General features: G+C 44.1%; 1 protein-coding gene across 1 annotated transcript in view; it reads right to left on the reverse strand.

Annotated features, from left to right (window-relative positions):
- The window catches only part of ZNFX1 (zinc finger NFX1-type containing 1), a 90,011-nt gene that overhangs the window by 48,817 nt on the left and 27,720 nt on the right, over window positions 1–13,474 (reverse strand). The window contains exons 3-7 of the mRNA XM_085847399.1: window positions 8,768–10,531; window positions 6,676–6,804; window positions 1,857–2,005; window positions 1,030–1,170; window positions 532–667 (exon numbers count right to left, since the gene is read on the reverse strand). Coding sequence (XP_085703525.1) covers window positions 532–667; window positions 1,030–1,170; window positions 1,857–2,005; window positions 6,676–6,804; window positions 8,768–10,531 — 2,319 coding nt within the window. The remainder of the gene's footprint in view (window positions 1–531; window positions 668–1,029; window positions 1,171–1,856; window positions 2,006–6,675; window positions 6,805–8,767; window positions 10,532–13,474) is intronic.

The following is a 13,474-nucleotide window of genomic DNA, read 5'->3' on the forward strand; positions in this document are numbered from 1 at the left end:
TCACCACTCCAGGTGCATGCATACCTTGGCTTGTTATGCAATCTGCATGGCATTACAAACCACAGCAGACAATAAACTTATAAAAACTGAATGAAATTGGGGGGGGGGGGGGGTATTAAAATGACTGATATTAAAGATCGGTCCCTTCTGGGTGACGTAGAAATTTGAAATTTTGTGTGCCGATGGACATCAAAGCTGGTACAATGTGAAAAAAATCACAGAATCGTCGGACAACATCCATAAATGAAAAAAAAAGAAAGAAACAAAAACAATGCAGGTGAGCGACCTGAGACAATGGGGAAGCACGGTAATTTTATGTGCCAGCGAACATTGAAGCTGATACACCGGGAAAAGAAAAAAAAAATCACAGAATCGTCGGACAACATCCATCAATGAAAATAAATAAATGAAAACTAAATGCAGGTGAGTGACCTGAGATAATGGGGAAGCATGGTTCGTTATTGCTTACAATGTGGAATCATCATACCCCACAAGTATGTACATATAAACATTTGTCTCCACGATCAGTACCTGAGTCATCAGACGGTAGCTGTTCAGGAGCATCATATTCTGCTGCAGTCTCTTCCAGCAGGTTTTCCACGGACTCCGTAGGTTGAGTACCAATACCCAGCCAGTTGAGCACGTTGCTTCCTTTTGACCACCCCATCTGCAACCACCGGAGAGATTATTCAAAACTACTGTAATCACATGTAAGGGGATATGCTGCAATTCTGCAGAGAAAAAGAGAAATCTTACAGATTGTTTAAACTGCCAACAGAAGTACATTCAACAATATTGAATCAAACCTTCACAATGAGACGTAGAAACAGAATTCTTATTCGCAAAAAGTTTCAAATTCTGAGTCTGTTCTCGTCCGGCGAATTACTGGAGCGCAGGTGAAATGTCGAAGTCTCTGTTGGATTGTTTCTCTTTTTCTATACAGTTTAGCAAATAAAACATGAAAACAATGAGAAGCAGTTCAGTACACCCAGAGGTAATGGTACATCTGACTTGAACATTACAACTTGCATTTCTCTGGAATTGCGCGAGATGCACATCCAATATGCAATCCTCCAGCACGTTCTCCTTAAGCACAGCAAGCTTCGCTGCTTCCAGCTTGATTGCTCCAGCCTCGATCTTGCTCCGACAGATCTTCAGGTTTTGAGAGACCTGCGGGATTTGACGGACGTGAGGACAAGTTTCAAAATCGGACTCGAGCTCAAATCTGACATGGATTTTCATACGTGAAAGACGAGAATACCACATGTCGATTTACAAATTTCATGCAATTTGTCCTTTCCAGTGTTGCCAAGGGGGGTACCCATGATGACACGTTTCCTGCTGTCATGCTCGTTTTGGAAATGACGGCGAGCGAGGATGGAACGGCGAATAAGTACGAAATCTCCAGTCAACACGAGCATCAAGCGTGTTCAGTTTTACAGGCGAATGACTGCATGTCAGGATATCTGTATTAAACTAGTGTAAAGCTTTTCAAAGATGGATGTGAACATGTACAGAATGGACCACAAGCTGCCAAGACTGACTGCTTTGATGAAACATCTGAACGGTTAAGCAAGTTGAGGATCTCAATTCCATGGAACAAACAATTTGTGTTCATCATATCAGCTCAGTAGTGAGGAGAGGTGTATGTAGTGTTGAGACAATCATTCACGACCAGTTAGCCGTAGTTATAAACAAAAGCTAAGGTGAAATTTGAGCCGACAATGTACCACGATCAATAATATTATCGATTTCCATGAAAAATGGCAATGCGTAATAAAAAGACAACAGACAATCTGCAACCAAATAAAGCAAATTAAAGAGGGATCACTGAATTGTTTGATCAGTTTTAATACCACAGCAAATGTAGCCCTCAGATGTCCTGGAATGTTCTTGCGCATATCGCGAGAGTTTCGCAGGTTCGTGAGAGAGAACTGCTTCATGGCTTCGCTGTTGCTGCGGCCACCGACTCGAACAATTCCTTCGGTGAGGAATTGTGATATCCCTGGACGCACAATGCACAATGTTCTGTTAAGCTCACCCATGTATACAGATTTGCCTTGTAGTAAATATGGAGCTAATGAGCCTCCAGGTAATGCCTTGTGGCAACGTCGTTGTCGCAGCTTGCCCTTCGGCCCTCCTTGAGGATGGCTCCATAGAAACATCTAACAGCTGATAAATGCCGACTCTCCTGTGCAAAAGGTGTCAAGTGAGGTGAACAGGATACAAAAAGGGAAATAACTTTTCAATGATTGAGAACTTGAAGCATAAGGTCAAATCTTTCATTTGGTGGATTGAACGACTACCAGGCTAAACAAGAAAATGTATCAATAATAAAACCATGTGTTCTTTCATGAAAAATCACATGATGGTTCATCTATTTATGATGTACACAAATATATAGGTAGAATTTGGAGCCACTTTTCCCCGACCTCCGCTCCTCCGCGCAGGCCACATGCCTCTCGTGCAGCTCTTGCAGGGGAACGAGCCTTGTTTAATTTAGATTAACTAGATTAAGACATCTTGGCCAAGCGTTCCCTGTTTGTTTAATCTTGTGGAGGGCAGGTCGAAGAGAAAGCACGAGATGGCATGATTCCTACAATGGAGTGGGGGAAGGGGGGCGATTGAACCCCCCCCCCACCCTCCCTCAAGCCGACTGCTTGGGCATGCAGGAGTTGTCCATATATGGTATGGGTACTGACAAACAACACACAGGAAGGTAATTGATCCATGCTCCATCACAGACCGGATGGTATCAGGTTCCATCTATCAACCTGACGGGGTGGGGGTTAGTGAGGGAGCCAATGCTACTGGAAGGAGGAATCGCCATGGGAACACTGACTTACAGCTCAGTTGTTTGCCCTTGACTGGGACCTCTCTGTGTTCCCCTTATTCCTGCAGCACTTGGACAGTTCCACGTGCCCTTTTGCTCACGTCTTGTTCAGGGGCTCTGGTTTGCTAGCTGCTAGCTGCACGTTTGAGTCCTGTCACAGTCTGGGATTCATCCTGTGCCTTATCTCTCTTTCTCTGCCAAGTTTTGGTGTGCATGGTTGATTGTTATGTGTGTGAACCCATAGGGGGTAGTTTTACTTTCTTGAGGGTGGCTCAATAAAATGTATACAGTTTTTAATATTTCCGGAAAATTAATTAAACTCAGTGGCCTGCAAAAGTATTCACCCCCTCCAAAGTTTTTACATTTTGATGCCACCTGTGCTTATTTCATGATGCTTTCAAATCAAACTTAACACGTACAGGCTTCACAAACTACTCCAAAGTGATAAAGATAAAAAAAATGCAGCGAAAATGTGAATAAGTTAAATTAACAGAGAACATCAGATAATTCTCAGTTGCATAAGTATTCAAACCCTTTGCCGAATAAACCCGAAATCACTGCAGGAGCAAATTGTTTGTTGGAAAGGTGACAAGATAAGTGTAATAGGTTTCACCTGCATGTAATCAGTGGTTTAACTTAACAATTAAGATCCCCACTTATCTCAGGAGTTTGAAGGTGTAACTCACTTGGTCAACCAACAAGGCAAACATGAAGACCAAGGAGCTTTCCAAAGAAGTCAGACATGAAGTGGTGGAGAAGCAGCATTCAGGAGAGGGTTCTCAGAAGATTTCATATTCACTCATTATGACTGAGTATGGTGAAATCCATCATGAAAAAGTGGAAGATGCATCATCATACCATGCAGACTCTACCCAGATTAAGTCGCCAATCCAAACTCATCAACCAAGTAAGCAGGAAACTGGTTCGGGATGTCACTGTACATCCAACAATGACTTTGAAAGATCAGCAAGGCTCTATGTCTGAGAAGGGGGGGTCAGTGTTCATCAATCAACAATATCCTGTTCCCTTCACAAAGCTGGCCTTGATGGACAAGTGGCAAGAAATGAGCCATTACTGAAAAAGACACAACTAAAAGCTCATGTGGTGTTTGCACAAAAGGCATCTTATCTCACACTGTAGGAATGTGGAGAAACGTTTTGTGGTCAGAAGAGACAAAAATTGAACTTTTTGGTCTAAATTCAGAGCGTTACGTCTGGCGCAAGCCAAACACTGTGCATCACCCAGTCAACACCATCCCTACTCTCAAGCATGGTGGTGGTAGCATCATGTTAAGGCAGCTGCTTTTCAAAAGCAGGGACTGGCAAGCTTGTCAGGGTAGAAGGGATAATGTATGGTGAAAAGTACATGAGAATCCTTGATGAAAACTTGGAGGTAGCCATGCATCTGAACCTGGGTATGAGATGCACATTTCATCAAGACAATGATCTGAAGCACAAAGCTAAAGCCACATTGGAGTGGCTGAATAAGAAGAAAATAAATGTTCTTGAGTGGCCCAGTCAAAGTCCTGACTTGAACCCAGTTGAACATTTATGGCGAGACTTGAAGATTGCAGTTCATCGATGATCCCCATCAAACTTGGCAGAACGAGAGCAATTTTTACGGGAAGAATGGACAAAGATTTCACCATCTTACTGTGCAACACTGGTAACAAAAAGAAGACCGATCCAAAAATACTCGTAGCAGTCATTGCTGCAAAAGGTTCTCCACCAAGTACTGACCGAAGGGGCTGAATACTTTTACAACCAGTGAATTTTGATTTGTACATGTGTTTTTACAGGTATTCCTAACATATAACCTCCTTCAACTACAAAAATGTTTCGTTTGATCTCTTCAGTTCGGAATAAAAAAAGTTCATTTGGGAAAATTGTTTCTACATCATTCATCTAAAGGTGGCGTTATTGGGAGGAGGTGCACGGCTTTTCAGGCCACTGCACCAGAGTGAGGCGATGTTGAGTGTTACGAACACCGAAAAGATGGCGTGAGCAAGCGATGGAATGATTGCACGTCATCAGTCAGCTGTTACCCATAAGGCAATGCAGAACGACAAGACAGTATAGTTTTCGATATAGAAAGTTGGTGTACATTTTATTGAGACACCCTGTAGTTTGTATATAGTTTGCATCTGTTTGTCTGGGATGGTGTAAACCATGTCTTGTGTTTGTCATAATTAATTAATTATTTTATTAAGAGAATGTATGCTGCTCAGGTTACTACCATTTTGACATGCTGACCTTTGGACTCATTTTGGGTTCTTGGAGAATTCAATTTAAAGTAATCCTGATTAATAACTGATGGGGTGCCAGAGACTGCGCCGGTGGAGCACGTACCAATGTTTACTGCTTACCATTGACAAGTGGGAGTGCTCCAAAGTGGCTGACAACCACTTTGATATAGCCAAGCAGTTCCGAGATGCAAGGCTACAAAAAAAAACAATAAAAACAGAAACAACTAGAGGGGGAGCACTCGGGAGAGTGCAAAACCTCCGCCGCCAATACTGCTGGGTCACTCAAGTGAACCTTCTATCTTATTCATTAAATATGATGTCAACAGTGCTGAGAGTTATAGTTCTTTTCTCCATTTTTTTTTTGGGGGGGGGGGGGTTGGAAATCACTTAAAACATGTAAAAATGCAAAAAAAAAAATCGAAATTTTGTTGAAAAAAAAAGTTGCAAAAATTTTTTTTTCTAACAATTTTTTTTCTGGGGTGTTGGAAATCACTTAAAACATGTAGAAATGCAAAAAAAAAAATTTCTTTTTTTTTTTTTGGGGGGGGAGTTGGAAATCACTTAAAACATGTAAAAATGCAAAAAAAAAAAGTTGCAAAAAAATATTTTTCTAACAATTTTTTTTCGGGGGGGTTGGAAATCTCTTAAAACATGTAGAAATACAAAAAAAAAATTCTTTTTTTTGGGGGGGGGGTTGGGAATCACTTAAAATATGTAGAAATGCAAAAAAAAAAATTTTCTCTAACAATTTTTTTGGGGGGGGGGGTAACAATTTTTTTGGGGGGGTTGGAAATCACTTAAAACATGTAGAAATGCAAAAAAAAAAAATTCTCACAATTCTTTTTTTTGGGGGGGGGGGGGACCAAGTCCAAAATTTAATGGCATGATCCTTGGACCATACCTCACCCCCCACCATAATGGCATGATCCTTGGACCATACCTCACCCCCCCCCCACCATAATGGCATGATCCTTGGACCATACCTAACCCCCCCACCAAATTTCGTCGAAATCCGTCGAGGAGTTTTTCTGTAATACTGTTCACAAACAAACAAACAGAAAGGGGTGAAAACAGTAACCTCCATCCATCTTCGAAGATGGCGGAGGTTAACTCGAATGAAGTCAATGGCACCATTGCAAATCCCCATGCTTCCCACCGAAAACAAAGTTGAAAAACGGCAAAATGTTCCACCAGGAATGACACAATATTAAATTTTTAGTTAAATATTTTCCTGTTTTGACCACTGTGACCTCCCTTCCCCCCACCCCAAACCCCCGCACCCCCCTCACTCCCTAGGAGCATGAACTGGGGGTCAAATAAAAGAAAAAAAAAATTAAAATGTACCTGTAATTACAATATTTTTTTTTTTTTTTGGTATTTAACCTTTTGACCTCACCCCAGGAGGGCGGGACCAAAAATCATACCGCTCTCGCACCATCTTGTCACGTGGTGATCATAACTATCAAGTTCAGTGAATTTCTGGAAGAGGTAGCGTGACAGACGGAGACAGACAGACGGACGTACGGAGCCGATTATAATGCCCCCTCCTCCATTTTTTTTTCAAACAGTGTGGGGATAATTATGTTATCATCTGTACCTTCCAAGAACTGGTCGAGTGCATGGTTGGTGTAGCAGACGACAAGAATTGGTGTTGGCTGGTTCTTTTGCCAAGCTGTTTCATTGCGCAACAGAACCTGAACAATTTTCAACCCAACGTATGTTTTTCCTGGATGCACGTCATGGAAAACGCAGAATATTCTCATCAATTCATGAAAATTCAATGCACAGATGATACGCAACGAAACGGACAACCATATTGCACAGGTAATACCTCAAGAGCTCCATACACAATCATCAAAACTGTTTAAAAGTGTTAAAGGTAGATTCAAATCCATCAACATCATGAGGTTGGACAACAAAACCCCGAATGTTCATGAAAACAAATTACACATGTGGTCAGGGATTTGGGGAATTAGGAAGAAGGAATTTCAAGACAGGAGGAGGCCATTCGGCTCATCAAGCCAAACAGACAACCATAGGTATGATTGTCAATCTATGGCTGTTTGTCCATGCTTTATCCTTATTAAATTCTGGGCATAAAGCAAGGAAGCAGCTCGTGCCATTTTATGTCTTTGGTGCAACTCAAATGGGATTCAAACCATCCACCTCCCAAACTCGGAGCAGACCCTCCAAGTATTATGCAATCGAGCGTGATCATGCATCTTCCCGACAACTGTGTAAATTATTAAATAAATATTGTTAAACTGAGCACGTCTTCGTAAAGGAAGATGCATGGTGATCCTGTATTTGTAGCAAAAATAATGTATTCTTAGTTTGGCTCATAATGCAGCTGGAAATCGGAGATTGTATTGAAAAATAAATTAACCTTTAAGTCATCAAAAAAAAAAAATATATATATATATATATATATATATATATTATTGTCAAGCACTTAACTGGAATGATGACCATGACTCACAATACACCTGCCATCACGAACGAGCAAGCCTTGCCAGCCTGGGCCATCAGTCTAACGACCCGAGAAAATTTGGAAAGCCGACTCCGAACCCCACTGTCCAAATTATTGACGTAAATCATCAATAATAATGGTTCCAGAACTGATACTAGAAGCACTCCACTACTTACATCATTCCAACCAGACATGCTCCCACTCACAGGCACGCATTGCTTCCCATCACTAAGCCAGTTACCAAACCAGTTAGCTTGCTGACCAGCCAATCCACAATCCCTTACCTTGGCTATTAACCTCCTATGACCGATGTGGTAGCTGATCAAGTACCTTCTTAAAGTCGAGACATACTACATCCACTGCACTTCCTTCATCCACCCAATCACAAACTGCTTCATCGAACTCCAAATAAACTTGTTAAACAAGAACTCCCTTTGTTAAACCCACGCTGACTACCTTTAATTAGTTTGTATTTATTTAAATGGTTTTATTGACATCGACAATAAATGATCCCGAATTAACATCTTATAATATCTTCCCCAGACATTAAGTGAAAAACAACTTTTCTGTCATCCTCTCTCATTTCTTTCTGGACCCTTTCTTAAACAATGACGTTACCTTTGTAATTCTCCAATTCTCTGACGTACCTGCTCTGACTCCAATAGGCTGCAAAAGATATCGGTTAACATCAAACTAATTACATACTCTTCCCTCTCCCTCAATACTCTTGGATGCATATTATCTAACACCAGGGCTTTATATTCTCTTAGCTTTCCTAACCTTACTTCTCTTAAACTAACCTGGAACTCCTCTAAAAGCCGTTCCTTATCTCATAAATAAATTGTCTCAACTATTGGTAATACCCCTATTCGTGTTTAAACGTCAAAGCGAACAAAAGATGTAACAAGCCTGTATTCTCACTTTCGTCACCAACCAATCTCCTGTACTATCCGTCAAGAGGTCTACACTCGTCACTCGTCTTAGGTTCTTACATTATTGCTGATCTACCCTGTCAGCTTCTTACACACTGTTAGTTAATGGTCCATTTCTCTTACACACCGCTAAACCTAACATAACTTGCCGTATCATCCCTCTATATGGAGTCCAACCGTACTCCACGATACTAATGGGTGGGAGTTAAGGGCAGCAATTCATCACGACGTTGACTGAAGATGACTCGATAGCTTCCAGGTAAGATAGGAGATCGTAAGGTATTTACCGGTTCCAGGTGGACCTTGAATTATGCTGAGCTCCTTCGTAAGGGCCAATTTTAATGCCTCTACTTGGGAAGAATCCAAATTCAAGTCCTCCTTGCTTGGCCATTCACAATCCGCAAGTACGTTGATCGCTGAGAAAACCGTCACCGGACATGCTGGTTCTTCCTTGTAGATCAGTGGGTTAAAATCATAGGAAGGCTCCAGGAATGTGTCCAAGTATGCTGGATGTTGCACCTCAACCTCACAATATACGAGGTACCTCTTAAAAGGCAAGTCTTCCTCGCCAGCTTCCTGTAACCCTTCAAGCACATGCCGATATGCTTCAAAGTAGGCCGTTGTTTCAACCATCAGGAAGGTGTCATTCGGAGAAACTTCGACAAGAGCTGGCAAGCTGTCTTTGCTGAAACGAAGACCAACGATTCCATCCTTAAGTTCCTCTGAACACCGATTAGCCACGGAAGCAAAGAGCATGGTGTGGAAGCTATCTTTGGACAAACATACGAGTGAACCAAAAAGAAGACGCTTGGAGTTCTCCCAGCGAACATGACGCAGTGCTTCCACATCGAACTGCACCTTGTGCACAATGCCCGCAGGGGTGCACAGTGGCGCAACAATACAAGCATCGTGGTAAACACGTATGTCATCAAAACGACGCTGCCGTTGCCGGCCTTGCAGAGTGGGAAGAACAGAAAGAAGCTCAGTAATTCCAACACGTAGAGGACGCAGGAAGTCCTCACGTAGGAGGCGAAATTGCGTATCCAGGTAAGATTCTGCATCACGGTACGCACCAAACACAATGTTTGGACGCACGAATGGCTCAGCAGTTGTGTGGATATCTTCATAACGTGGGTAAATAGAGAGTTGACGGAAATCATCTGGTGGCTGAGCATCACGGTCATATTTCAGAACTGGTGTCCGCAGTTGTCTCTCACTCTTTGTCCTTTGAGTTAGTAAACTCTCCATTACCTTACGCACTTGGCCTAACTTAGAGTGCATCTCTGGATGGTCCTGATGCCCAGCCAGCTCAAGAGATCTCGAACTGTTCTCGATGGCACTAAACAAGAGCGCAGCATCATTGATCGAACTTGCCGGGAAAATGCCGATGACTGCCAGCAGAAGGTCGACAACCACTTCAAGATGAAGGTGTTCTTGGTATGGTTTACAAGCAGCCGAATCAATCTGAAACTGCATTTCACATACGTACATTGGTAACGAACGTTGAAAAAAGTTCGAGTTTTTGATGGATCCCATCAAGTGTTGCAAACTCTGCCGGTTGGACCTGCACGTGCAAGCCTTGGCAAGGACTTCACACAATACCATCAAGACCTGAGGCTTCATGTGGTCTTGCTCAATCAGCGGCTGCAACCCACAACCGGGAGACGCAAGGCGCATGATAATTTCGTGTGGTTCTTTCAGATGAAGCTCACGCAGAGTTCGAATCCCCATCGGATGTTCAATGTAAGTGTTCTCTCGGTCACTACGCCTCACCTGACTTTGAGGCCTTCCTTTGATGGGCATCTCACTTGGAAACCCTTCCTGCAGCTCATCTTTCAACATCCAGTTCATATGCTTCGGTCCATCACCTCGATGATCCACTCTTCCCCGCCTCCCTCTTGGTGGCCGTCTGCCAGCAGAGCTTCCTCGCAAAACTGGTTGCCGAGGTCTTCCACCAAAGTCTTCTGGAAGGCCGTCGAAACCATGCACTTGGCCTTTCGTGGCAAAGCTTCCTCTCCCTCTCTCTCTCGATCCATTTCTGGCTGAGTGACCTGCATGACAACGCAGAATTTATTACATAACGAGTAAAAACATACGTGCAGTAAATTATATAAATGCATTCGATGACAAAAAAAATACAGAATGTATGTAATCATTTATTTATATGTAATTATAAATGTCTATAAAGATGCTTCACTATAATTATATGTCCATCCATAATTTTCAGCATCACTTAAAGGCCCTGTCACACCTTGACGTTTTAGCCAGCGTATGGCAAGGTATCAAAACGTATGTAAAACGCTGGCGTACGCTGAACTATTGATTTTTTTTCCAGTTTTGGACGTATTCATAACGAGTTGGACGTACGCATAACATATTAGTAACGTACACAGAACGTTTCAATAACATATAGATAACTTATATCAACGAATGCTGAGTATGTTGTCAGCGTTCACAAGCTATGCCCAACGATAGTCTAACTTATGCATCGCGCGGCAGCGTATCGCTGACGATCACGTGGCATAGCCTATTAAAAGGCTGCGGCTCGACGATTCAAATCATAACCGCACTAGACATCGAAGTGTCAAGCCGCTGTCACATCTTGACGTTTTAGCCAGCGTATGCCGACCCATGAAAAATTTGCTGAATACGCTGGCACACGTCAAATACGTTATGGGTGAGTTTTGTATACGTTAAGAGCACGCTGAAGCACGCTGGCATACGTCGTAGTACGCCGAGTACGTCGACAAATTTTCAGCATGTTGAAAATTTTTCGACGTATGCCAGCGTATGACGTACACGTTCCGCATACGCTGGCCATAAGTTTTAGGCACTTTACGCGATCGTTGACGCAGGTCGACACACGTTACTTGTAAGTTACTCATAAGTCGAAACACATCGAGGTAATGTTTAGCGTACCTGAAACTTATTTCTAACCTATGAATAACGTGCTTTGAACCTATGAGTAACGTGCTTTGAACCTATGTGTAACATATCTCCAACGCATATTGACGTATGTAGATGTATTTGACGTCTTCCGCACGACACCAGAACTTACTGAACGTGTTACTAACTTACAGCTACTGTATAAGGGCGTATTGGCAGCGTTTATGGGAATTCCTATTGTTACGGCTGTGGAAATTCGCAATACACCATAAAGGTTCCTTAGATTAGCTATGCCGGTAAGTGAGTGTTCAGATAGCTTTCCCCACCGTTGTTTAGAGGAGATTCTTCGTGTTCACTGGGCTTCGACCCTTTGAGATAGCCGTTTTTCTTTACCTATCGTTATTTTGAACCTACACACAAACAACAACCGCCACCAAGTACGCCACAACGCCAAGCACGCAAGAAACCTACATGCAAACAACAACCGCCACCAAGTACGTCACAACGCCAACCACGCTACAATTTCCCTCACAACAACCACCACCACCATCTTCGCCACTACCCCCGCTTCCGACCGCCATCCTCCACGGTCCACACTACGCCGGTTTCCGCGTTGGGAACCGTCCGAGAACGCGGGCAGGATTGGCAGAAAAAAAGCTCTTGCGGAGCCTGTGGGGTTTTTCCCGCCTATTTTCCCCGCGCTTGGTGTGAAGGGAAGGGGGCAGGGCAGCTCGCTTCCGATTGGTGGATGCACGGCGTGAGGCAGTCAGAGTGAGGGCACGCCCCTTTTTGAGAAGCTTCTCGAAGGGAGGTGGAGCCAGAAGCGGGGCGGAGCGAATGGCAGAGCCCCGACCTATAAAGGGCGGACGCACGCGAGGCTCGCTCTCTCGCCCCTCGCTCTCGTTCTTGGTCTCGTGGCGCTGGTCACCCCTTGGGGCTTCGCTCTGCCTCTCGTTTGGTTCATGCGCTCGTGGTCCTGTGAGCGGCCAGTTGTTGGAGACGCGGACGGAAGGCGCAGCAGAGCCGGGAATGTTCCCTGTGTGGGGAACCTGCGCGTCCGGACGAGGGGTGCCGGAGAGGGTTCGCCGGCCGCGTGGGAGGCTGGAACCAGGTGCGACCACGCTGACAGTCGTGCGAGAGGGACTCGACGACCACTAACGGGGGGCAGGTAACCTGCTACATTCTCGTGGGCCCATTCGGTCATCCACGGCCCACGGCCATAAAGGTCTACGAACCCCGTCTACCCCTTGCCTATGAGGGGGTCTTTCCTTTTGTTTTGTATGACTGCTGTGGCGCCGTGTCCCTGTAAGTAGAACCTGCTAAGTAACTGTGCTGTAAATACACCCTTGCTTATAGTCGGCCATATTGCTTTTGTTTTCTATTTCCTTGCTTGTATATTGCATGACTGCCTTGCTTGTGATGCGTTGTGGTTTATAATAAATGTCCTTGTGTGCAATGTACCCCGTTTGTCGTGTCCTATTTCCCTTTTGAAAGCCATCTTGCATCGTGGAATGAGTAGTGGGTTTTGAACGCCCGGTCAATAGAATCGGATCCGTCGAGGTCGGCGATAACACCGCTCGGTTATCGCTTTAGAACGGAACGGACCGCTTAAGCGGCCCGTGTCCCAAGCCGACCTGCGGCGCAGTGCAGCCCCTCAGTTGGTTACCTGCGCGGGTATTTAGGTATATCGACATTCGGCGATTCACCCTATTTCGCGCAGGTAGAATGCGGACTGGGCTGTGGTGAGGTTAAACCCCCACCCGTGACTGGTTCCTGGCGATAGTACCAGGAGGGTCACGACTGAATTGTCTGTCTGGTGGGCGACGTGGCTGCCATTAGAGGAACGCGGCCGATCGCACGCCGGCGGGCGCGAATTCGTAACAGTATATAAAAATGGGGTTCACACAGGAGGAACCCGCCAGTGTTCCAGACTCCATGGTTTTTTGGGGGGGGTTTTTTTCGGCATGACGGTGATGTTGACACTTCGATTTCTAGTGCGGTTATGATTTAAATTGTTGAGCGGCAGCCTATTAATTATATTATATTATAACCGCACTAGAAATCGAAGTGTCAACATCACCATCATGCCGAAGAAGAAAAAAAAAAAC

The sequence above is a fragment of the Eptatretus burgeri genome, chromosome 11 (assembly GCF_056783735.1).
Source record: "Eptatretus burgeri isolate ZD-2024b chromosome 11, Ebu_testis_v1, whole genome shotgun sequence".
Lineage (NCBI taxonomy): Eukaryota > Metazoa > Chordata > Myxini > Myxiniformes > Myxinidae > Eptatretus > Eptatretus burgeri.